The sequence below is a fragment of the Rhinopithecus bieti genome, unplaced genomic scaffold, assembly GCF_001698545.2.
Source record: "Rhinopithecus bieti isolate Rb0 unplaced genomic scaffold, ASM169854v2 scaffold_15336, whole genome shotgun sequence".
Lineage (NCBI taxonomy): Eukaryota > Metazoa > Chordata > Mammalia > Primates > Cercopithecidae > Rhinopithecus > Rhinopithecus bieti.
The window spans coordinates 2,609,697-2,637,140 of NW_016808678.1; the positions used below are offsets into that span (position 1 = coordinate 2,609,697).

The 27,444-nt window shown below is 40.2% G+C and overlaps 1 protein-coding gene across 1 annotated transcript in view; it reads left to right on the top strand.

The window, feature by feature from the left end:
• The first annotated feature begins 17,128 nt into the window (after positions 1 to 17,128).
• COL4A3 (collagen type IV alpha 3 chain) overlaps positions 17,129 to 27,444 on the top strand; it is a 158,853-nt gene continuing 148,537 nt past the window's right edge. The window contains exon 1 of the mRNA XM_017886959.1: positions 17,129 to 17,385. Within this exon, the coding sequence (XP_017742448.1) occupies positions 17,299 to 17,385 (87 nt within the window). The 5' untranslated portion in view covers positions 17,129 to 17,298. The remainder of the gene's footprint in view (positions 17,386 to 27,444) is intronic.

Sequence of the window (27,444 nt, forward strand, 5' to 3'; positions counted from 1 at the left end):
GTCAAAGTCTGTTCCTGTTAGATATAAATATATCGCTTAAAACACAGCATGCATTATCATGTTGATAATAATTACTTTCATTTTTTATAGTTATGGAATTATTTTCTAAAGGGTAACGTCAATAAATTTTAGATATAACAATCTTTCCTTAGTGATGGTGAAATGGAATAAATATCAGTTTTTATCTTCAGAAATAAAAAATCTTCAAACCCTTTCTACATCATAAATATATTTTTGATAAATGGAAAAATTATGTATATATATTATATTTTTAAAATATCTATTTTATATGTGTATAAATGTTTCATTTTGCTATGTGCAATTTTCTTCTGTTTAATTCTTTCCCTTGAACATCCAAGTTAAAATTCACTCAAATGCTTCTTTTACTTTATGAAACTAGAAACTTCTAGTATACAAATATACATTTTGTATATTTGTACACATACAGCAAATACATATAAAAGTGTTTTATGTAAAATGATGCAACTACTGTGAAAATATTTTGGCAGTTCCTCAAAAGTTAAACATAGAGTTACTATATGATCTAGCAATTCTACGTCTGGGTATATGCCCAAAATAATTGAAAACACATATTCACACATAAACTTGTCTATGAATATTCATGGAAGCATTATTCATAACAGCCAGAGGGTCAACACAACCCACATGTCCATCAATGGGTGATCAATAAGAAAATGTGGTACACCCATACAGTGGAGTATTATTCAGCCATAAAAGGAATGAAGTACTGATATGTGCTACAGAATGAATGAATCTCGAAAACATTATGCCAAGTGAAGGAAGCTACATATTTTATGATTCCATGTATATAAAAGTCCAGAGCAGGAAATCCACACACATAGAAAATTGATTGATAGTTGTCAGGGTTTGGGAGAGGAAAGAATTGGGAGGTACAGAGTTTCTTTTGGGATGATGTAATTGCAGTGGTTATGACTGCACAACATTTTGAATATACTAAAACCACTGAATTATAAACTTCAGAAAAGTTAAAATGGTGAATTTTATCTTGTGAATTATATTTTATTGAGATAAAATTTAATTTTATCAATATAAAATAGAAAACTATTTTAAACTTGACTCAAAGAACTCTTCACTTTGATAAAAGATATATTTGGCTCAAATAATTGAAATGTATCATTTAGAAAATTTTGGTTTATTTAAAAGACCTGTCTCTATGAGAATTAGGTAGAGAGAAGGAAACCAGGAGTACTCAATGTTACCAACTTTTTTTTTTTTTTTTTTTTTTTTCTGAGATGGGGTTTTGCTCTTATTGCCCAGGCTGGAGTGCAATGGCACGATCTCAGCTCACTGCCATCTCTGCCTCCCAGGTTCAAGCGATTCTCCTGCCTCAGCCTCCCGAGTAGCTGGTGTGCCACCAGACCCAGCTAATTTTTTTTTTTTTTTTTCCTGTAGAGACGGGGTTAAGCCATGTTGGCCAGGCTGGTCTCTAACTCCTGACCTCAGGTGATCTGCCCGCCTCAGCCTCCCAAAGTACTGAGATTACAGGCATGAGCCACCGCACCTGGCCATTACCAACTATTTTTAAATTTCTAGGTAAAATCTGAGTAAATTAATTCAATGCTGTACGTATGGAAGGCTTGTTTCCCAAGTAAGTGGTAGAACAACATTCTACAATAAAGTTTCGATATCAAGCAGAAACCAATTCACTTTGAATACCCAGATCTTTTTCTATCCCTAAATCTATAATTTTAAATTTGTTTTAGTTATAAACTCAGGGGTGCCCAAGGGAGAGAATTCAGTCATAGGTTCCTAGTTTCTGTTTCTGGTTGGGCCAATAAAGCCCCTTCCTCATCTCTCTTTTCTGCTTATCACTAGAGACAGAAACTAAAAACCATGGTTTCAGGCTGCTAAAAGCCTAAAACAAAACAAAAGAGAACAACAACAAAATAAGGCAGGTTGGACAAGCTTGTCTAAAGCACATCTCAATAAAATACAAATTGTTTGAATTACTCAAATTGCATTTGATGTTTTTTAACAAATAGGAAATACAGTCAAAAATAAGAGAAAAACCCAAGATATTTACATTTTAATCCCAAAATATATGATACAAATAAAATTCACATGTATTGTGATAAAGGTTGTACAGAGGAGAATTTTATTAAAATAGAGTGTTGTTGTGGTCATGTTCCAGAGTAGGAAGGCCTGTTTGTGGTTCTAACACCTGGGAGTTTCTCAGTACATTTTCATCGGATGGATGGATGGATGGATGGATGGACGGACAGACAGACAGACTGACGGATGGATGGGCCAATTTGCAGAAACATAACTGCTGTCTCACTAGCCAAAACAATGAAAGGACACTGGGAGTAGTCAATGCATTCTCATCACATGCCCTTGGTTACCATATAAACTCTATAATAGTGATTTTGTCTTTTTTTATTCACAGATGTATCCCCAGTGCCATCATAGTGTCTGGAGTGTATTAAGTTCTCAATATATATTGGTTGGGTAAATGAGCATATAGAAGAGACTTTGGGACCTTTTGAATGTAAATCAAGTATATTTAATAGGGGATAAGAAAGGAGGCTAACTTTGACTATAAGTGAGGGCGTGGAGGAAGGAAGAATGAGAGAGGGATAACTGGCCTTGGGAAAAGTGGAGAGAAACCGACACTTTGATCACATGTAGGATATCAAGTCACTTAATTCTCACCATGACTTAGTAAGGAAATTATTATTTTCATTGTGCAGGAAAAAAAAAGTGAATTCAGTTTAAGTAATTGTGCAAAATCACAAGGCTACTAAGTGGCAGAACCAGATTTGTTGACACTAGTATGTGTCACTTCTCCCTAGTGACACTCCAGCTTAGCTACCTTTGGACTTCTCTGCTCTTTTACTAAGAATTCTCTTATTATAAGAATTATCTTATAATAAAAAATTTTAAACTATACACTTTTGTATTAGTCCATTCTCATGCTGCTATGAAGAAATACCTGAGACCGGGTAATTTATAAAGAAAAGCGGAGATTAATTGATTCGCATTTCCACATGGTTGGGGAGGCCTCAGGAAACTTACATTCATAGCAGAAGGCACCTCTTCACAGGGCAGCAGGAGACAGAATGAGTACTGAGCAAAGGGGGAAACCCCTTATATAACCATAAATCTCCTGAGAACTCACTCACTGTCAGAAATGGCATAGGGGAAACAACTCCCATGATTCAATTATCTCCACCTGGTCCCTCCCTTGACACATGGGGATTATTACAATTTAAGGTGAGATTTGGGTGGGGACACAGAGCCAAACCATATGAGCCCTCCTTTAAAAAAAAAAAAAAAAAAAAAAAGTCTTAAAACTTTCATCTTCTCTTTTAATAGCTACAAAGAATATAATTCCTGGAGTATAATAAATGATGACCTTTAAAATAAATCTACTACAGCATTATTTTAGATGCATCCAATAAATCAAAATGTCACAGCAGTCTGATTTTTACCACCATCAGCTTAAAATATAGGCACACAAGCTCTTTAACAGGAATTTTACATTGCTATTTTTAAAATTCGTATTTCCATTCCATTCCCCCACATATATCCTAATGCAATGTATTTCCATACTTGAAAATAATATATTGATCACCCTGTTATGTTTCTCTGCAACAAAATACTTATGATTATAATCTCTAATTCTTAACATTTTTCCAAAATTGGCTTTCATTATAATTATTAGTAGTATATAATTCATCAAAAACACAAATTTTAATCTTGATAAACAATTATCAAATACCAAAAGTAAATTTTGTGGGAAATGTAGTTGTTAGTGAATGAACTGGGCCTTTTTATTTTTTATTAGCTTATTTAGCTCAAGATCAGTGATCCTTTCTACTGAAATGAGACAGGTTCAGCAACAATCCTATTTCCATTTTAGTTTCCAAAACTGTAGGTTCTAATAAAATTTATTCAACATAAACAAGAAGTTGTGCATGAAAAAAAATGTGCTACGTACGCAAATGTCAGTGCATCTTTTTTTTTTTTTTTTTTTTTTTTTTTTTTTTTTTTTTTTGAGAACGGAGTCTCGCCTCTGTCGCCCCAGGCTGGAAGTGCAGTGGCGCGGATCTCAGCTCACTGCAAGCTCCGCCTCCCAGGTTCAGGCCATTCTCCTGCCTCAGCCTCCCGAGTAGCTGGGACTACAGGCGCCCGCCACCTCGCCCGGCTAGTTTTTTGTAGTTTTTAGTAGAGACGGGGTTTCACCGTGTTAGCCAGGATGGTCTCGGCCTCCCAAAGTGCTGGGATTACAGGCTTGAGCCACCACGCCCGGCCGCTCAATTCTTTTAACCTCTCTTGAGTAGTAAACTGCCATGGTCTGAATGTTTGTGTCCCACACCCCCAATTTGTATGTTGCAACTTAACTCCCAATGTGTTGGTATTAAGAGGTGAGGCATCTGGGACGCTATTAGGTCATGAGGATTGAGCCCTCCAGAATGAGGTGAGTGCCCTTACAGAAGACACCTGAGAGAGCTTGTTTGCCCCTTCCTTCCACCATGTGAGGATGCAGCAAGAAGGCACCACCTGTAAAGCAGAAAGCAGCCCACACAAGACACTGAATCTGCTGGTGCCTTGGCATTGTATTTGCCAGCCTCCAGCACTGTGAGCAATAAACCTATTATTCATAAATTACCCAGTCTTAGGTATTTCGTTGTAGCAGCCTAAATGAACTAACATATATACCAAAAGCAAGATACTAATTTATCATCTAGAATTAATTTGAATGATTTCCAGGCAGACAAGTCCTCCCTCCATTATGATGAAAGCACCCTGACCAGGAGGTGTGGAGCTGGTAGATTCCTGTTCTTGACACCAGCAAATGCGCTGCCCCTCATTCAGCCCCCAGACAGTTGTTACACCCTGGGACAAAGCAGGGTAGTAATATTGGGGGAAATGGTGGTCGAGGGGTTGCCTTTCTTTCGAAAAGCAGGGCAACTGTGAAAGAGGAAGTGAAAACTGACGAAACACCCATTTTCGGAGAGAGCAATTCTACAAAAGTATATACATGACAATTGAGAATCTGGAAACGGAATCCTTTAGTGAATGTTCCAAGTAGCTTGCATAACTCCTGAGAATCGTTTTGTCTCCCAAGGGTCCATGTACTTCAGTTTGAAGATCTCTATCTTGAATGAGCTGCTTAAGGTTAAAAACTGCCCTTTTCACTGTTTCACCAGAAGCAGGCCTTAGAGGACCTAACAAGCCACAAAAGAGCTGCAGAGAGTTTTATGACTGTTCTCCTGCCTAAGATGCAACTGCTAGGCCACAGCTGAGCAGAGCCCCCATCTTGCTGTTGACCTGACACTGTAAACAGCAGTGTGCCTGGCGCTTTGCAGTTCACAAAGTGCAGCCACATGTTATCCACAACCATCTAAGAGGGTTTTCTTTGTTGCAACCATCTGTCTTAAGAGCACAAAATATTTTATTTCAACCAAGCTTTTGACTGCACCAAACAAAAATACCCCATCACTCAGCAGAACATCCCATTCATCTGCCTTCTCACGAATGAATAGGTGTCATCGTGTGGGAATAGATGAAGCAGTGAGTTTCTGTTCGAGTCTATCACCATCACAAAAAAAAACGTAACTTGTATTTACTCTGTTCTCACTCTGCTAATAAATACACACCCAAGACTGGGTATTTTGTAAAGGAAAGGGGTTAACTGACTCACACTTCCACATGGCTGGGGAGGCCTCACAATTATGATGGAAGGTGAATGAGAAGCAAAGTCGTATCTTACGTGGTGGCAGGCAAGACAGAATGAGAGCCAATAGAAAGGGGGAAATCCCTTATAAAATCACCACATCTCATGAGACTTATTCACCACTGCAAGAACAGTATGGGGGAAATCACCCCACTGATTCTATTATCTCCCACTGGGTCCCTCTCAGGAGACTTGGGAATTATGGGAGCTACAATTCAAAATGAGATTTGGGTGGAGACACAGCCAAACCATATCATAACTGCAACAAGCCAAAGTGTTACAGCACTAACATTGCAGACAACAGTTTTAGAAGATTGCCTCTACAGGAAACTTCTGCAGAGGTCCTGTGCCTTTTAAAGGGCATGATTTTGCTAACTGTTATTCTCAAGGAGGGAGCATTCTCTACAGTTGTGTCAGAGCCCCACCTTCAGCTCAGCTATGTGGAGGCATGACCAGGTTTCCTATCATCTGATTTTGTCTCCCCAGCCACACGGAAAGCCTCGAGGTAAGCCACTGACCCAAAGCAGCCCAACCCAGAGCTTGACTGAGTGACACAGAACTGACTCTGGGATGAGGATGGTATAGACAGAATGTGGATCACTCCTCTAGGAGAGCTGAAATTAGGAAACCGAGAGAAGAAAGAGAGAGATGCAGAAAAAAAGATGCATCAAGAGATACCCTGATGTAGAATTGGGCATCAGATGGCTGAGGCAGGCCAAAGTGAAAGGCAAAACTAAATACAGAGAAAACGGACGCACTGAGTAAGCATGAAAACCTGTTTCAGAAGAGGAAAATGCAAAAAGAGAAGGACAGATGGTTTCATTAAAGGATAAATGATCAGCTTACTTCTGAGAGCTGCCTCATTCCTGAGGTCAAGTCTTACAATCAATTGACTTGAGCAAACTGACCTCTGCAGCCCAGTTGGACAGAAGGCATGGCCCCACCCTTCGCAGCTGGGTCTAAGGCTCCACCACCACAAGAAACAGCTCACTTCCTCCTCCTCCTCTCTTCCAAGAGAGAAATGGAACATAAGCACCCTGGGCCTTTGACATCCACCTTGCTCACCAACCCAAGTAAGATCCACAACCTCTTTCCCAGCAGCAGTCATTTCCAGCATGTATATTCAGCAAATGCCATTTGGTTATCCTCCTCTAACTCCATGAGCTTTTTGTTTCCCCCCTTCACTCCATTATGAAAATCCCTGGACCCCAGTTCCCCCGGGACTCCTTATGCGTCTCTGCCCACTGCTTTCAAAATGACAGGTTTGGGAACAAGATCTGAGATCTTCCAAATCATTATCTCTACCACAGGGAATTTATTTTCTCAGCAACCCAATCTTGAAAACAAATACACCCACAGAACACTGAGTATTGGATGTTTCCAGTCACAGAAAGGTAACAGAAGCATAAAAACATTTTCTCCTCCTCCAAAGTAACATTAAATCTTTGATTTCTGTTTAATGATAATTTTTTATTGGTTCAGTAAAATGATTTACTACTAACTTAATGACTGCACATACTTTCCTTTTTGGTCTTTTGACACTGAGCCATCTGAATACTCTCTTTCCAAAATAATTTTTGTGATTGCTTGAACACCTGTTTCTATATACATTTCTCTTTCTAAACTAGAATTCTCAAATACTCAGGTTTTGTAGAGAAATAAGCAGAGGATCTCAGAGGTCACGAAAGTGTTCCCTGAAAAAGAATGACATGTCCTATTCACCTCCATCCACGTGGACACCTCCTTTGGAGTGCTACATTTTTTTCTGTTCAGAGTCAACCTAACCATTTCCCAACATTCAAGCTGGTTACTTGCTTTTGCTCTTTCTAAAATCTCACTTTTTGGGGTTGACCCTACCTTCAGACCGTCAAAGAATTTATGTTGGTTTGAGTTCTTTAGCAAAAACAGTCACTCTCATCCCACATCCCAAGGTTTTCAAAGTGGGTCATGAGTCTGTGTGGTCCATGGACCACTGGAATGTGGATGGAGCTTCATGTTCTCTGAGAAGCAACAAGGAAAACTGGACAATTACTCAAGTAAATTCTTGAGAATGACTTGGAGTTCCAATTTGATCAGAATGTGCTGGACTATGGCCAAGCCCACCCCCACCTTTCCTTCCCTCCAGATTCAGCTGAACTGTTTGAGACTGCTGCAGAGTCCTCAGTTGACATTGGAGTTGAGTTTGCTAGTGCAATTGGACTAGATCTCAGTTCACCCACCATCTGGCAATATAGGCTTTTATTATCATTTTCCCCTGAGGTCTCCTCCCAATATCAACAGAAAATTTGACAGCAACCATAATAATGTCACTTCTCGGAACCACACGAAGGTGATACATGTTCCAAAAATATACAACTGTCTTTCCAAATCAGAGGAGCCCTTTGCCTCCAAGTGAGGAATGACATCTTAATTCAGACTATTGTCAAGTCTCTTGCCAAAACCACTAATCCCCCACATATGTCTTGCTGTATGATTATCCCCCTAAGGAGGACTGAGACTCTATCTGAATTCTCTGGACCTTTCAGACCTCCCGGAATTGCCTTGGGGGTGAACTCCAACAATAACACTCAACAATTCCACTGGGCAAAGCCCACTCGCAACTACAATGTGAGGCTAACATTTGCCTTCGATGACTTCTCACCTCTGCCGCCACTTCCCCTCCATGGAAACCATCTGCCTCCCTCCATTGCTATCTGTGTGCTCATGGTTAATGAATGAAAGTACAGCTTTGAAGTTAAGATTTGTGTTCAGATCTTGATGATGCCAATCATATAATTAATTATGCAACTAAAAATTACACTTTGCCGTGTAATCCTTAGCAAGTTTGTAGCCCCTGTGAGCACTTGATTTCTCAGTGTGTAAAATTAATACCTAACGGACTTAAATGAGTAGGACTTGGTGCCTACTGCAATGCCTGGCATGTAGGAGCAGCTCAATAAATGTTTCTTTCTTTCCTTTCTAATCTGCCATGGAGGAAAAAAAAAAAAAAAAAGAGCTCACCATATATTGGGGAAAAGCCATAAACATAAAAACCTGGCTGGGCGTGGTAGCTCACACCTGCAATCCCAGCACTTTGGGATGCCAAGGTGGATGGATCGCTTGAGGCCAGCAGTTGGAGACCAGCCTGGGCAACATGGTGAAACCACATCTCTACAAAAAATACAAAAAAAAAAAAAAAAAATTAGCCAGCTGGCTTGCACATGCCTGTAGTCTCAGCTGCGTGGGAGGCTGAGGTGGGAGAATCACTTGAGCCCAGGAGGTGGAGGTTGCTGTGAGTGGAGATTGCACCCCTGCAGCCAACCTAGGTGACAGAGTGAAACCCTGTCTAAAAAATAAAACAAATAAAAAAGTGAAAACCAGGGAACACCGGGCAGACCCCAGGAAGCAGGCAAGACTTGATTTAGGAAGGAAGGAAGATCTGGGGAAATGAAAAAGGAAAAAGGAACAAACTATGACAGTACCTTATAAAGTACCTTTTAAACATCAGGAGAGAAAAATCACAAGCGATAAATTTTTCAGTTAGTTAGAAGGAGATATACAGGACAATTCTAGGTAGAATCACAGTTAGCATACATTCATTCTGAGAATAAAAGACTGGAAAAAGATATACCACACAAACAGTCAGCATAGGAAACCTATAATGAATATATTAACGGCACATAAAATAGACTTCAGGATAGGCAGTGACCCTTGATAATGATTTAAAATTAATATTGCAGGAAGCTATAAATAGTAATATATGTGCTTAACAACAGAACTTCAAATTAGATGAAGGAAAAACTGCAAAATTGAAGGAAAAAATAGACAAATCCTAAAATATAGTTGGGAACTAATATATCTTCTCTTGGTTATTGATAGAACAAAGTACAATATCAGTTAAGACATAGAAGATCTGAATAACACTATCAACCATCTTTACTTAATTTAATACATACTAGCTCATTATACCAAACAATCATGGTATATATTCTTTTCAAGTGGACATGGCATGTCCACCAAGATAGATTATATGCTGGATCATAAAACAAGTTTCAACACATTGCAAAAGACTGAAATCTTGCAGAGAATTACACTAGAATTCAATGGTAAGCCATCTAGGAAAGTCCCAAATATTTGGAAATTAAATAGCACACTTCCAAATAACCCATGAGTCAAGGAAGAAATCAGAAAATATTTTGAGATGTATGATAATAAAAACACAATATATCAAAATTTATAGGATGCAACTAACCCAGTGCAGAAAAGGATCTTCTAGGTATAAAAGTTTCTATTAAAAAAGAAAAAAATCAAAAATCAATTACCTAAGCTTCTTTCTTAGAAAACTAGGAAAAGAACAAAATAAACCTGAAGCAAAATGAATGAAATAATAAATACTAAAGAGGAAATTAACAAAGGAGAAGGCATTCAAACAGTAGAGAAAAATCAATGAAACCCAACGTTGGTAGTCTGGTTCTGTATACAATTGATAAGCCTGAAAACTTGGGAATGTTAAAAATGATAATATGATGGTATCAAATGACAAAGGAGATTAAAAAGATAATTGGAGAATCTTCTTATAATTATATGCCAATAAATTTAACAATGTAGAGGAAATAAATAATATTGGGAAAGACATCAATTATCAAAACTGACACAAGAAACAATAGAAAATTTAAATGGCCCATAGCAATTAAATTTATAATTAATGAATTTTGTAAGTAAAAACCTTCCCCAAAGAAAACTTCAGGGCTAATTGGCTTTACTAGTGAATTCTATCAAACATTTAATGAATAAATAATAACAGTTTTTTTATATACTCTTTCTGAATATAGAAAAAAAGAGAATGCTGGCCAACTTATTTTAGGAGGCTAGCATTATTTAAATACCAAAACTGACAAAGATATTACAGGAAAACTACAGATCAATATATCTTGTGAATATAAACACGACTCTCCTTAACATAATACTAACCAATAAAATCCACATATATGTAAATGCAAATGACCAAGAATAGCCTAAGCAATTTTTATAAAAAGCAACAAAGTTGAAGGAATTACACTAGTCTTGCTAAAAAACTACAGTTGTAAGAATGATGGTAAACAAATAGACATGTAGATAAATGGAATAAAAGACTCACACATGATGATCAGTTGATTTTTTACAAAGGTGCCATGGCAATTTAGTGGGGGGAAAAGTCTTTTCAACAACTGGTGTTACAACAACTGGATATTCACATGGAAAAAATAATTTAATGAATTCTTATTTCCTACCATACCCAGAAATTAACTTGAAAGAGATCATTGAGGTAAAAGTAATAATACTACCAAAGAAGAAAACATAGGAGAAAATTTCTGCAACTTTGGCATAGGTATAGAGTTCTCAGGTAACAAGAAAAGCACAAATCACAAAAGAAAAAAATTATAAATTATATTCCATCAAAATAAAAACTTTTGCTTCTTAAAAAAATCACAAGAAAATGAAAAGACAATTCTCAGAATGGGAGAAAACTCTCACAATACTTGTATTTAACATTGATCTTGTATCCTCAATATACAAATAACAATTCAACAATAAGAAGATAAAAAGACAAATTTTAAGTGGAAAAAAGATTTGAATAGGCACTTTACAAAAGAAGCTTTATGAATGTTCAATAAGTACATTAAAAGATGTTCAACATCATTAGTTATTGGAGAAATACAAACCACTCTGGGATACCTCTGTATAAACATTAGGATGACTAAAATTTAAAAATTAACAGCAAAATAAATATATGGAGCAACTGGAACTCCTATGCATTGTATTGTACCTTGCACTGAGAAGATAGAATAAAATCACTTTGGAAAACCATTTCTTTTATAATTAAATGTACATCTACCATATGACCCAGACCTTTCATTCCTAAGTATTTACTTGAGATAAGTGAAAATACACAAAGGCTTGTAGAAAAATATTCATAGTAGCTAGATTTGTAGTAGCCCCATACTAGAAACAATCCAAATGCCCAAAAATAGGTAAATGGATTTTTTTTCCAAGTGTAATCTCCACACAATGGGATACTACTCAGCGATAGAAAAGAACATACTCCTAATCCACACAACATGGATGAATCTGAATATTGCTATATAGAGTCAGAGAAGCCAGATACAAGATAGTACACATGGTGTAATTCCATCAACACAAAATTCTAGAAAATGCCACCTAAAATGAAATCTACAGTGACAGAAAGCAGATCAGTAGTGGTCTGAGGATGGGATGTGTAAAGAAGGATGGATAGCAAAGAGGCAGAAAGAAACTTCTGGGAGTGACAGAAAAATACTACAGCTTGATGGGCGGTGGTGGTTTCACAGGGTGAATCCATCAGCAAAACTTCTTCAATTCCATGCTTTAAGTGGATGCAATTTATTGAACATAGATTATACCTCAAGAAATGTACTTTTTAAGTTCCCTAATGACATGGTTTGACTTTGTGTCCCCACCTAAATCTCATCTTGAATTGTAATCTCATAATCCCCATGTGTCATGGGAGGGACCCAGCGGGAGGTAATTGAATCATGGGGGTGGTTTCCCCCATACTGTTCTCGTGACACTGAGTGAGTTCTCATGAGATCTGATGGTTTTAAAAGGGGCTTCCCTCTTCGCTCAGCATTCATTCTCTCTCCTGCTGCCCTGTGAAGAGGTGCCTTCCACCATGATTGTAAGTTTCCTGAGGCCTCCCCAGCCATGCAGAATTGTGAGTCAATTAAGCCTCTTTTCTTTATAAATTACCCAGTCTCAGGTAATTCTTCATAGCAATGTGAGAACAGACTAATACACTTAACAAATAATCTCTGTACCTGCCCTCCAAAGCTTTGTAATGCAGAACAATAAATCACCACACACTATTTCTGTGCTATATAATAAAGTTCTGGACAAAGGTGTTCACAGGAACCATGCTCTTTAATCCTTGACCTAGGTCTTAAAGCACAGGTAGTTGTAGAACACAGACCAAGGAGGAGGTCCCTGCGAGCAGAGGGAATAGTAAGTACAAGGATGTGAGGTAAGGAAGTGTGTATAGTGAACCAGAGAAATCATAAAAAGCTTGGGATGACACAAGAGATAAAACAAAAAAGCTGACTTGAGACCACACTATTCTATTCCAAGAAATGTGAAATCAGTCTTGAAGGCAAAGGGGAACTTTTGGAAGCTTTTAAACAAACAAGGGGCACGATGTGTGTGATGGGTATTACTGACATTTGCCACCTGTTTCCCACTCTTTCCAGACATGTGGTAGACTTCATTTCTCTGCCCCTTACAGAATAAAGCATGATCACGTGATCCATTCGGTCAATGAAATGTGAGTAGAAGTAGCCTGTGTCACATCCAGGAGGAAGCTTGCAGGGTAGTTTTAGTTTAGCACATTCTTTTCCCCTTCTGAGGTGATTAGAGAAGAAGATGTTGAGAGGGAATTTCCAGGAGGTCCCTGAGTGACTGCAATAAACAGAGCACCCCCACCCCACTCCCACTTCTCCACATCCTGCGATGAATATGTAGTATAAACGATGAGAAAACTTCCATAATGATAAGCCTCTGGATTGGGGGAATTGTTTGTAACTGTCCCTAAAGTCACCTGTCCTTGCTAGCATAATGTGCAATTTTAATTGGTAACTCTGATAATTACATAGAAGATGAGTTCCAGAGTAGAAAGACTGCAGGACAGAAAACTAGCTAGATGGCTACCATAATCCACAGATGATAGTGCAAGGCAGGAGCCATGAACTTAGAGAAGCAGAGAAGGAGTCCAGAGATGCAATGGCAATAACTGACATGAGTTGGTAATCACTCAGATTCTAAAAGCACCTAAGAGCCTAATTGTTTCAGAGGTATTGAAAAGAGAAAGTTCTTGAAAGAGAAAGGATGGCTAAGAGGGGAAATGAAGTAAAACAAGATTAACGAAGCAGCTGTGGGCAGCATAAGAGGTGTATCTTGTATCTCATCAAAAGCAGAGGCACGTCCCTCTACAATGAAGGCTAGAGGTAGATCATGAACTTAGGAAGAAAACAGGCTAAGTGTGAATGCTGGGTGAATTTGACAAGTCATTCAACTTCATTTGTGCATTCATTAATTCATTCAGCAAACAGTAGCAGCCTCACTCATTCGCCAACATCAGTAAAGAATACAAAAATAGCCCCCGTCCCAATGGGGCTTACATTGAAATGAAGTGAAGCAGACACAACTATTTAAACATTGTGCAGAAAACGGACATGATACTGTGATTACAAATTATACAGGACTTGTCAAAGACAATAACCACTCATTTTGTTTAAAACTCCTACATGGCATCAAAGTAAAAAATAGAGACCTCTATGTCCTTTGAATGTACAAAAAGAACCATCCTCCTTTCCTCTTACTGTTTTACATTTAAAGAACCAACTGAAAAATCAACTCTCCTGACCCAAAGACAATTGCTTAACAATCAAGACTTCTAGTTAATTAACACCACCTGGGGAGCCAGTCAAACATTGTTCTAAAGGTAGCAGGTGGGGAATGAGTGGTTAAATATGGCTTTTAGATAAGCAGCTTCTCAGCGTTTCAAGTACCAGGTGCATATGAATTGCCTGCAGATCTTGGTGAATGTGGGATCTGATTCAGTGGATCCAGAGTGAGACCTAAGACTCTACATTTCCAACAAGCTCCCAGGGATGCCAATGCTGCTGGCCCCAAGGGATGCCAAGGCAAGGTTCTAGAGGCCTTGGAAGTGTATTAACCTCAAGGGAGTTCATGGGCTATGCTTGCCTCCTGCTGTTTTAGTACTGAGTTCAGAAGAGCATCTCTACCACGTGCCACCATTTCTCATCAGGGCCACCTATTTTCCTTTGTACAAAAAAAAAAAAAAATCAATTTTCACTATGTGACTATTGTGTGAAGATCCTGCACAAAGGGTTTTTGCTAGCTTATTAGACTCCAACAACTCCTTGAGGTAGGTACGGTGAGTATGTCTATTTTATAGAAGGGAAGACTCCAGCCCAGAGAGGTTAGGTCACACTAGTAAGTATGGAAAAGACTCAGAACTCCAGTCTACTCCAGAGGTCAAGCTCTCCAGCATTGCCTCTTTCTTGCTGTATTTACATCACAAGTTTCTTTCTGGCTCTGTATCTGCATCAGAAATGACTTGCAGTTGACTGCTACCTCCTGTTCCAAAGTGGACAAAACCAAGTCTAGTCCTCCAACAAAATGACCTGGTTTCAGGAAAAGGCAATTAAAATTCAAATTGAGGAATCTTCTGGAATTTGGCAAAGAGAAGAAGTATTTAACATTAGCATTGAGACGTTTTTGTTTGTACTTTTTAAAATAAATATTGTCAGTTTGTGAAAGATAATCATGTGACTCTCAGAACTCTTGGACATTGTCACTTCATCAACAGAACACCTGCTGTTTCATTCCACAAGAGTGGCAGAAGTTTCCAGAACCTTCCCTACCAATGGAAAGAAGCTACTGCATACCACACTGCAACATCTGCGATATGGTCATAAATTCCGCAGTGTTCCCAAGTTGTAATGAAGAGTTTAATATATGTGCTTTTTATTATTCTATTAAGAATATATCCTAATTCAACATGTGTGTGAAAACAGGAGCTCTCAAACTTGATTGTGCATGGCAATGTACAGGAAATTTTAAAACAGCTAGAGAGTCTGCTAAAATTGGCTTGGAATGGTCTGGGTATCAACATTTTTTGATCCTCCCAAAGATTCTAATGCTCAACCATAGTTGAGAATCACTGGCATAAAAGACAGAAAGAAGACAGTAAGATTCACACTATAGTCAAAATAAAAGGAACGGGAGGAGTATCTTCGTTCACTGTTAAGCTTTTGCGTACTTGCATGGCTACAAAGGTCTAAGATACCAATAGACCCCAAGTTTAACTGCAAGAAAGTGGTTCCCTACAATCGGTGACCAACTGCATAGATCATACTTGCTGTCTGAAACCAACTGCAGCAAATATCAGCAACACTGTTCCAAAGCAAAGATTCTTAACCTGAGGATGGAATTCAGGTGATCTGTATAGGAAACTTACATAGGCAAATAAGTTGCATCTTTTAGTAACATGTCACAGAAGTTCAACATGTCCTCCCTTATGAGCATAGGCAACAGACCACAGTAGTATTGGCGGTTCTTGATAGTTTGCACCCACTGGTATTTTCATGTCACATTTCAGTTTGGGCTATTATCTCAAAATACCATTTGCGGTCATCACTACTTTGATATTACAGTTGCTTAATTGGCCTGCTGTTAAATCTAGCTATTTAATGCAATAATGATGATGCACCTATGTTAGTTACTATATCATGACTTGAGGGCTTCCATAATTGCATTGCAATAAAACTGATTCTGATTTAATTGTATTTTATGCATTTCACAGCATTCTTCAGAGAAGGAGTCTAATTGCTTTATCAGAGCCAGTGTGGTCCGTAGCACAGGAAACGGCGAGAGCCTGCTGGAGGACGGTGCCCTGGCACATTTGCATCCCAGGCCATCCCCAGGAAGAGCGCACCCTGACCAGAGCTGGGTCTTGTTTTGCCCTGCATTTCCGCAGATAAGATTTGGCCTGAAAAGCAGTTCAACTCAGCGCAGAATAAGATGGGCTTTCTCTTTCTCCTCAGCTGCCTCTTTCTCTTGGCATTTTGGAGTGCCCCGACTGCCAGGCCGGTAACTCGAGCCTCCAAATTAATCAAAACACACAGCACCCAGTTTAAAGCCCAGGCAGACAAGCCCAGGAGCCAGACGGGCTCTCCTCTGGTGACCCCCGGGCCACAACTCCCCAGCCTGGCCCGCCACCACCCCTTGAATGCCACGCTCCCTCCACTGCCCCTCCCAGGCAGGTTCAGGGGCCCCGGGGCAGCGTTTGCCCCAACTATTGGAGCCTTACCTGTGGGGACGCCCGTAGCGCCGGGAGCTGCCGCCTTGCCCGCCCACGGGACGCGCACCTCCAGCCCCAATCCACCCGCGCCCAGCTGCCTCTTCGCCGCGCCAAGCCCGGCGGCTGCAAGTTGGAGGCGGGCTGGAGGCGGGGAACGCGGACCGCCGCGGGCGCGGGGAGCAAGCAGGGCCTCCTGAGTGCAGACGCCGGGCGCGCCTCCGGCTTAATCTGGGCAGGGCCGCTGGCCACTCCCTCCACCCTGCGCAGCCACCTCCCCACCGCACACCCCCAAACTCCCCACCTCGGACCCGCACCCCACTTCCCCGCCTGGGCCCCCGTACCTTGGGAGCATCACCTCCTTAACCCCTTACCCTGGATCCGCGCCCACCTGCCCCGCAGGCGCCCAGCCCTTTCTCGCCTCCAGGGCACGATGCCCGGGTGGAAGGGACACTGCCTGGTAAGTTGGGAGGGAGGGTGGTACGAGGGCGGGACCTGAGCCACTTCTTCCCTCCCTTGGAGCCACAACCAAAAAGCCTGGGTGGGGAGGGACGAACCGTGCGACCGAGCCCTACAAAACCCGCCCCGGCCGAGTGGCGAGGCGAGCTTTCCAGCCGGGCTCCCCGAGCCGCGCTGCGCAGGAGACGCGGTGGCCTGAGAGCCTGCGAGTCCCCGAACTCGCCCGGGCTCTGAGCGCGCGCCCACCATGAGCCCCCGGACGGCGCCCAGATCGCAGGTGCTCCTGCTGCAGCTCCTGCTGGTGCTCCTGGCCGCGCCGCCCACGGCCAGCAAGGTGAGTGGGGGCTGCGCGACCCCCACCCCCGCACTTTCATCCCCCCTCCCCGCGTCCGGGGGACACGCTGGCCCCACCCGCAGCGGCGCGGTAGTGTAGCGGCTGCCGGACTAGTGGCGGGGCTGCGGGCTTCACGCAGGTCCCGGGACAGGCAGCGTGCGGAAGGGAGCAAGCAAGCGGGGATGCCCCGGAACAGGTGGAATGCGCAGAGCTGGGGGAAGAGGCGAGGAGGGGGTTTGTCTAGTGCCTAGGAGTCAGAGATGGCGGGGACAGGCCTCCAGAGGTCAGTAAATTAAAAAATAGACGCATAGGTAATCGCCAGGGGTGATACGTGAGAACACAGGATGTGGAGATGCACGGTGTCACGCTGGTGAATCAAATTAAGCAGCTTGGCCGAGCGCACAGAGGGCTGGCAGGAGACACCTGCAGGGAGTTTCAGCTGCCTCTTCCTAGCCGGGACCTCGCACTAAACCCTGACCTCTCTGAGGCTCAGTTTCTTCCTTGCAAAACTTGCCCTTCAGTTTTCCTTTGCTATTGTTGGGAAAAGCAAACGCTATCACTGAAAAATTAAGAGCACCTTAGAAATCGAACTCAGGTTAGAATCAATTAAGCAATCTCTCACTTTGATTTGATTTCTGACTTGGAATTTGAGTGAAACCGGATTTATTTAAATCCGCCACGTATTACTTATTCTTTGCCATTAAAGAGAAATTGATTGTCCTGGAAACGATTGTGCCTCCTAGAGCAGATCATTGATTTTACCTTGTGAAAGTTAACTTTACTTGATTAGAAAGGAAGAAAAACTAATTATTCACTGACAATGCGATTAGTTACATAAAACTAAGAGTATCTACAAACTGTTAGAAATAATAAGAAAATTCAATAAGATTGCTTGATCCAACATCAAAAATTAAAAAAATCAGTAGCATTTCTGTGCACCATCCATGTGTGCATTTGATTTTACCTTGTGAAAGTAAACTTTAACTTTTCAGATGCTTTGTGTTATTTTACACTTTAAAAGTTGATTTGGGTGATAACGTGGCATAGGAAATTTCATTTCCAAGGATGAGCAGATGTTTTTACAAATGTTATCATTGAGATAATGATTGGAAATTAACGGTCACAGAAATATTTATATATGTTACATGCAAAGAATTTTAGAACCTATGGTCACATATAATCCAAGTTTTTCCTATTTAAATTAAATGAAGACATTGCAGACAGTACAGGTGAAACTAAAGCCCTCTCTGACACCCCCATGCCTCGCCCCATTTCCCTGTCTTCCAAGAGGTATCGACTTTCACCACTTTCATGTTGTTTTCCAAACACTTTCCATGCATTTACACACACATATATGAACCCACAAACTATATGTTTTGTTGGCTTTTTAACACAAATGATGCTGTGCTGTATTCCTTTGCAACCTGTAGACCAGTCCATGTCAGTGTTTAAGATCTTCTTGTTTTTCTTTTTGCTTTGTTGCATAGTTTTTCACAATATGCCAAAGTTAATTGAACCATTTCCCTATCATTTTACATTTAGGTTATTCACTATTTCACATTCTAAAGGATATTTGTGATCCATGTAATCTCTTTATGTAGCTGGTTCTAACAAAAATGCACGTTGCATAGATTAGGAATTCCCAGCCCAGGTATTTAAATGCTGCTGGGCACGATAGATAAAACTCATGCAAGTCAGTGAGGATTATCTACCAGCTTGAACCAGGACAAATAAATCCAAAAAAGCAAAATTCTAAAGGAAATGTATGTTGTGGGGAAGCCTGGAGAAGAGATCCAGAGCGGGGTTTGCACATGTTTCTGAATTTAGAAGAAGAGGAATGAGATCGGGAAAGGGTGGAAGAATTGTACTTGTGTAAGGATCAGTCTGAAAAAGTAATGCTTGGGGACCATGCAAACTCTAATTACACCATTTTTCAATTCTGTTGTTATATTCCTTTATTATTTTACATGTAAACTTTACTGTTTTGAGTTTGGCCACATCTTGGTGACTTCTTGCTGAAATTAATCCATTTGTATTGTTTTTCTCATCACTTGAAGTAAGTCTTTCATTAAAAAGTTTTCAGGATTATCATTTCCAGTGTACCTGCTGGGTTAGAGAGAAAATATGCGAGTAAAATAATGAAATGTGCCTTCATCTTGTAGAAAAAGGAATCACAGCATTCACTGATAATCGGGCAATGTGCACCAACATGGCTCCCTTCACAGAGAAACTCTGCTGTTGGGCAAGGCTGTTGACCACTTTGAGCCTCAGTTTTCTCATCTGTAAAATGAGAGAGGTGAAACCCCAATGGGGCCAGCAGGTAAAGTAAAGAGCAAGGCAATGGTGTAAGAGACAATCTTTAGAGCCTAGTTGTTAGCATGCTAGAAGTCAAGCCCAATTGTGCTAGAATCACTTCAAGAGAGAAGTTGGGAATCCAGTGTTTATTAGAAACTTCCCAAATTCTAAATATTAGCAATAAGCCAAAACTTTACAAAAACATAGCATGGGCCAAACAATGTATAAGTGAGAGCTAAATGTAACTTTGGAGCCATGATATTTTATTATTTTTGTTCTACTCTAGTTAAGGATGTGTTTCGCTCTAAATTTCTTCCGTTTTACTTTAGCGTTTCTCAAAACAGGGAAATAGCAGTGGTGTTGACTCTACATGCTAAGTTTGTTTAGACGGGGTGGAACTGTCCACCCACACAATTTGTACTGATGTGCCCAGAATGAAATACCTCTGCTGCTTTGCACAGGCATCCAGTTCCAGGCTGGCTGCCCAGAGCATCCCCAGGTTTTATAGCTGTCAGGACCCAGCTCACCCACTTGAGACAGGGAGTCACCTTGTTGTTGTCTCAGGCAACAGACCTGGGAGTGCAGGTATAGAAAGCCCTGTCTTTGACTTCTGGATAAGGTGATGTTCACACATTAAGATATCATGGTTTATCCTTCTTCTTGCCTTAGCATTCCAGACAGGGCAGCAATATGAGAAGCAAATATCAAAAGTTGAAAAACACCTGCACTTGGGGAGGATGCTTTCTCACCGGACTTCATTTTCAAATTTAAGCACTTTCAGTTAAATTAGAAAACAAAAAGTAATGCAACAGACACCAATGTATCTATCCCTGAGATTAAGCAAGTATTAATATACTTTGACTTGTTTGTTCTCAGATTTCTACCTTTAAGAAAAAAAAAATCTGAATACAGAAAGTCATACACACATGATTTACTCCCTCTTTTATCCCAAAAAGTTTATGTATGTAATTTCCCTGCACAGTTTTGTGTTTTGTGTGTGTGTTTTCTGTAAAAAATAATTACTGTTTTGTGGTCTTTCAGATGTAATAAATAGTATCACATTATACATATCTATTGGAGCTTATTTTTTATCACTCCATATTATGTTTTTGAATTTTATCCATGTTGGTACGTATAGATACAATGTATTTGTAGTATTTAGTATCCAGCTATATAAAGTATGGTTTATTTTTCCATCTTCCTAAACATAGTAAGCTTGTTTTTATATTTTCATTTTATAAAGTTGCAAGGCATATTTTGGTATATGCACCATTGTGACAACTAGAATTTGAATTCCTAAGTGGTTCATAGAGAAAACAAATTTAAATATATTAGGAATTGACAAATGCATCTGCAAAAGGGTTGTGCCAACAATGTACCAGAGTGCCTGTTTCCCTATATCTTCAGCAAGGCTTGTTTCCCTGTATGTTCAGCAAAGCTTGGTGTGCTTAGATGTTAATGGTGTGAAATGAGATCTTGTTTTGACTAGTAAGTTTGTAAAGTTTTTCGTATTTTACTTGGCCATTTATATTTCCCTCAGAGTGAACTGCATAGTACAACTTTCTGCCTGTTTATCTATTGTGAACTTCGCCTTTTTGTTGCTAATTAATTAGAAGTTATTTATATATTTGGATACAAAATTTTTGTCATTAAAGTGTATAGCAAATATTTTATTCCAATCTTTGGTTTATCTCTGAGTTACTGGTGCTTTCATGTATAATACTGTTTCCGCTATAATCTCAAACTGATTTTTTTTGACATTTGGTCTTTTGTACCTTGTCAAAAATTTTTTTTTCTTTTCCTGGGATTACAGGAATGTTCTCCTACATTTAAAAAAGTTTCATAGTTTAACTCTTTTCCAGTTAGATCTCTTAATCCTGGAATTATTTTCTGCTTATGAGATCTACTTTTATCTTTTTCCATGTAGATGACAAATTGTCCTAGCATTTTAAATCAAATAGTATATTCTTTCCTTCAAAGTTTTGCAGTGTTATAGCTGCAAACATGTGTACCATTTATATGTGGGTCTATCTGTAAACTCTCTTTCCATTGGTTCAATTTTTTTTGGCCCTTCACCAATACCACATTGTTTTTGATCACTATGTTTATATTAAATCTATATCTGGTAGGACAAGTAGAAGATAGAACCGCTATCCCTGTTATTATTATTCTTTAAATTTATGACAGATATTCTTTCCTCTTTGCTCTTCTGGCTGAGTTTTAGCATCTGCACATCAAATATCCGTCAAAGATTCCTGTGGGACGTTAATTGGTATTGCACGGAACGTATAGGTAGGATGACTGCTTGTTGAAGTATAAACACATGAATGGTGCACAGAAATGCTACTGATTTTTTTAATTTTTGATGTTGGTTCAAGCAATCTTATTGAATTTTCTTATTATTTCTAACAGATTGTAGATACTCTTAGTTTTTTTATGTAACTAATCACATTGTCAGTGAATAATTAGTTTTTCTTCCTTTCTAATCTTTCTGCCTTTTTTCCCTTGTATTACTGTGCTGACCAGCTGTATTAGTCTGTTTTCATGCTGCTGTTAATGACATACCCGAGACTCGGTAATTTATGAAGAAAAAGAGATTTAATGGACTCACAGTTCCACGTGGCTGGGGAGGTCTCACAATCATGGCAAAAGAACAAGGGACATCTTACATGATGGCAGGCAAGAGGGAAAGAGAGCCAAGTGAAAGGGAAAACCCCTTATAAAAACATCAGATCTCATGAGCCTTATTCACTACCACAAGAAACTGTCCCCATGATTCAACTATCTCCCACCAAGTCCCCCCCACAACACATGGGAATTATGGGAGCTACAATTCAAGATGAGATTTGGGTGGGGACACAGCCAAGCCATATCACCAGCACTTCAGGGCAATGCTAAATAAAAGCAGTAATACTATATATTTTTGTCTCATTACTGAAGTTAAAGGAAATATTTTAATATTTTATTAAGAATTTTCTATAGAGTTTTAATAATTCTCATCAGTTTAGGGAGTTTCACTCCCTAATATTACTGTCATTGTTCTACTTAATGACTGGATGTTAATGTTATCATTTATTTCATCTGTATCTATTTTAAGAAAAATCATATACTGTTTAGTCAGTCAAGGGAGCAAATTATTTTAAAAATATTTAACCATCCTTGTATTGCTGTGGAAAAAAATCTAGTCAAAATGGCTCTTCTTAAATTGTATACTATTATTAAATATGGAACAAATATGGAACAGTGAATTAACAAATGTAGCATTTAATGGCTTTTTAGCTGAATACCCACATAAAGACCATTCGGGTCAAGGAACAGCACACTGCTAGCACCCAGAAGTCACCCTTGCATCTGTCTCAGCCACAGTCCTCTTTCTTTTCCCTGAAACTAGAATCTGACTTCTAATAATCATTTCCTTGCTTTTTAAAATGCCTTTATCATCTAAATACTTATTCCAAGTGCTATATTTTGGTTCTGCCTGTTCTGAACTTTATGTATGTAGATTCACACACTTTGAGATAGTGTACGTAAATTCCTATGCCATGCTCAGGGTATAAATGTAGCTAACCCAGGAGTGGGCGCCTGTGAGAGTCCACCTAAGACATGTACACTATGGCCATATGTTTACTGACACCTCTAAACAGGAAAGTTGAGATCTTAAATAACTGATGTGTATGACGGAGCAAAATCCACGTGTGCGTTGTTTTCTGGAATGAAGCTGTTGGCATCTGTCTTAGTCAGCTTGGGCTGCCATCACAAAATACCATAGACTGAGTGGCTTAAACAGGCACTTATTTCTCACAGTTCTGGAGGTTGGAAAGTCCAAGATCAGGGTCCCAAATTGTTACTGGGTGTGAATCCGTGTGGGTCTCCAGAAACTTCAATTCTTGCCTCCTCAGAAGAAAGAATTCAACTGAGGGGCAGAAGGCAGAAGGAGAGACCAGGGCAAGTTTCTTTCTTTTCTTTTCTTCTCTCTCTCTCTTTTTTTTTTTTTTTTTTTTTTTTTTGGTAGTTATGAGGTTATTTTATTTCTAAAGCCATATGTAGTCAAGTGTCATCATATGACAAATGGTAAGGGCAGCAGTCGTAATGCATGGCCTAGGCACTTGGGAGCCCATGACAAACCAGGGCAAGTTTTAGAGCAGGTGTGAAAGTTTATTAGAAAGCTTTAAAGCAGGAATGAAAGGGAGCAAAGTACACTTGGAAGAGGGCCAAGCGGGCAATTTGAAAGGCAAGTGCCTCGTTTCACCTTTAACTTAGGATTTTATACATTGGCATACTTCTGGGGTCTAGGGTCCCTTCGCTCGTGATTCTTCCCTTGGGATGGGCTGTCCGCATGTGCAGTGACCTGCCAGTGCTTCAGAGGGGAGCATACGCAGTGTGTTCACTGGCGTTGTATGCCTGTTCACTTGAGGCGTTCTTCCTTTACCTATGGAATGTCCCTGGAAGGTTGTATACCGGTTAAACTCCGCCACTTTGCCTCTTAATGTGCATGCTTGAGCCCACTTTCCCAGTTCCTGAGATATTATCGGGAAGATGCTGCTCACCACCTTCAGGTGTTTTCATTTCTTGGGAGACTGCCTTTCCCTGGCACTGGCTGCAACCAATTATTATTTTACAAAGCCTGTTCAACAACCGCCTGACCACCATATGATAGTTGCCTGACATTCCTGATGAGGCAGGGGCCCTCTCCTGCTCTGCTCATGCCTGACTAGCTACCTACGGTAACAAAATGTCTGGGTGCTGGTAAGGGCCCTTTTTCTGGCTTGCGGACTGCTGACTTCTCCTTGTATCCTCACATGGTAGTTGGGGTGGGTGGGTAGGGAGAAAGAGAGAGAGAGAGTTACTGCTCTGGTTCCTTCTTTCTTTCTTCTTCTCCTTCTCCTTTCTTCTTTCTTCTCTTCTTCTTTCTTCTTCTTTCTTCTTCTTTTTTCTTCTTTCTTCTTCTTCCTTCTTCCTCTTCGTTAATGGAGTCTTGCTCTGTTGCCCAGGCTAAAGTGCAGTGGCACTATCTTGGCTCACTGCAACCTCTGCCTCCTGGATTCAAGCAATTCTCCTGCCTCAGCCTTTCCAGTAGCTGGGACTTCAGGCACAGGCCACCACACCCAGCTAAGTTTTGTATTTTTAGTAGAGATGGGGTTTCACCATGTTGGCCAGGCTGGTCTTAAACTCCTGACCTCAAGTAATCCACCCGCCTCTGCCTCCCAAAGGGCTGGGATTACAGGCGTGAGGCACGGCACCTGGCCTGGTTTCTTCTGATAAGGGCACAAATCCCATCATGAAGACCTCACCCTCGTGACTTCATCTAAACTGATTACCTTCAGAGGCCTCACTTGCAAAGACCATTACCCTAGGCTTCAGCTTCAACCTAGGAATTTAGAGGGACAGAAACTTTTAGTCCGTAACATTCTGCCCATTGTCTCAAGATTTATTACAAACATAAAGAAGCTTTTAAAGCTCTTTAACTGAAAAAAATGAGTTCAAGCAAAGCTACTAAATGAAGTAAAGGAAGCTCAGTGGGTAAACTTAACCTGTGACAATCACAGTTTAAAATGTTAGTTTTAATATCATTTCTATAATAAAAATTCTCAGTGTTAGACATCAGTGGGAATTAGGAACTATTAATAAAAACCTTTCAATACAACAGAAAACTCTTTGCTCTTCTTAGCAAAAAAGATTAGACAGAAGCTTCACTTTATGGTGACGAAATAAGTACAAATCTAGTAAGAAAGCACCTTACTCCAGGTTCCAAGTTGATCTCCCAAAATGTAGTCCCTGGCTGTGGTTTTCTCAAAGTAGCCATGTCAGCCTTTCCATTCTTCCAGGTGTTCCTCATGTAAATGCTAATTAGGGCCTCCGGTTTCAGGTCCGTTTCCTAACGGAGACTAAATTAAATTATATTAGTGCAACAGTTTTCCACACACCTACAAAACTTCGGGTAAATATCTGTGTCCATGCTATACAATAGATATATAATGTGAGCCATGACTACAAGCCTCATATGTCATTTTAAATTTAATATTTTCTAGTAGCCACATTAAAAAATAGAGATGGGTGAAACTAATTTTAATGTTTTATTTATACCAATACATCTGTCATATTATCATTTTAATATGTAATCACTATTGTAAACATTAATGAGATATTTTACAAACTTTTTTTTCCTATTAAGTCTTCAAGGTCTGGTGTGTATTTTGTACTTACTTACAGAACATCTCAATTCAAATGAGCCACATTTTCAAGCATCTATAGCCATATGTAGCCACTGTCCTGGACAGCATGGGTCTATGTAAGTGGCATCCAGAGGAGAGGAGGTGATACAGTCCATCATGTCATTTGTGGAGAGAATAGACTTTATCTGGTTATTTCCCATAAGAAATAAATACTTGTCAAAATGAAACACTTTAATTGAAGGCAAAAAATCAGGCTGAGTTGTGCCTAAATATCTGTGCATCTTTTTCTCCAGAAAATTAAGATAGTTGGCCTTGGCTGCAATGTTTAAAGCTATACAAATTAGCATTGTAATTTGATGAGCATTGTAATTTTGTAAGTTATGTACAGGAAAACTTGAAAACACATCCCAAAACAGAAAACAATTGGAAAAAGGAATGGGGCAAGGGAAATATATTGAAAACCAACACACCACACCTTGCCTTTCATTTTAAACTAGAAATCAAATTATCTTTAGCATCCAGACAGGGTAAGAGGTTTAGTATTACATTGGCCAAGTAAATTCCGAAAAGGTCTCTGTTTCTCTTATCTGAAAATGATGACAACGTAGTTATAGCAGACGAAAGTGCTCCATATAGCGCCTGATACAGAATGTGTATCCAGCGTTTTTAGTCTAGCGATTATTATTATTATTTTGAGATGGAGTCTTGTTCTGTCACCCAGGTTGGAGTGCAGTGGCACAATCTCGGCTCACTGCAACCTCCACCTCCCAGGTTCAAGCGATCCTCCTGCCTCAGCCTCCCAAGTAGCTGGGATTACAGGCACCTGCCACTACGCCTGGCTAATTTTTGTATTTTTAGAAGAGAAGGGGTCTCATCGTGTTGGCCAGGCTGGTCTTGAACTCCTGACCCAAAGTGATCTGCCTGCCTTGGCCTCCCTAAGTGTTGGGATTACAGGTGTGAGCCCCTGCACCTGGCCTAGCGACTATTATGTTCTTATCATTACTCTTCAATGCCAGACCCTAGGATAGAAGACATAGGCACTGGGCTAGGTGCTGGGACTCATTGGTGAACAAACCAGTCTGAATCCCCAGCCATGATGGAGTTAGAAGGCAGCAGCCCAGTGAACAGACAAATGTGTAACATCAGATTGTGGTGCTACAGGAGAGGATGGGATGTGGTGATGAAGAAGGAGACTTTTTAACATTAGGTAGAGGTGGTCAGGGAAGCAGACTGAGGCTGGACATGGTGACAGCCTTGTGAAGCACGGAGGGATGTGGTCCAGGACAGGGCCTCTCAGAGGTGGAGAGAGGCCAGACACTTCCAATTTTACCACTCCTGTGTTGTCAAAGAATAAAACCAGGCCAGGCACAGTGGCTCACCCCTGTAATCCCAGCACTTTGGGAGGCCAAGGTTGGTGGATCACGTGAGGTCAGGAGTTCGAAACTAGTTGGGCCAAAATGGTGACACCCCATCTCTACTAAAAATACAAAATTAGCCGAGCGTGGTGGTGGGCGCCTGTAACCCCAGCTACTTAGGAGGCTGAGGCAGGAGAATCACTTGAACCTGGGAGGCGGATTTTGCAGTGAGCCAA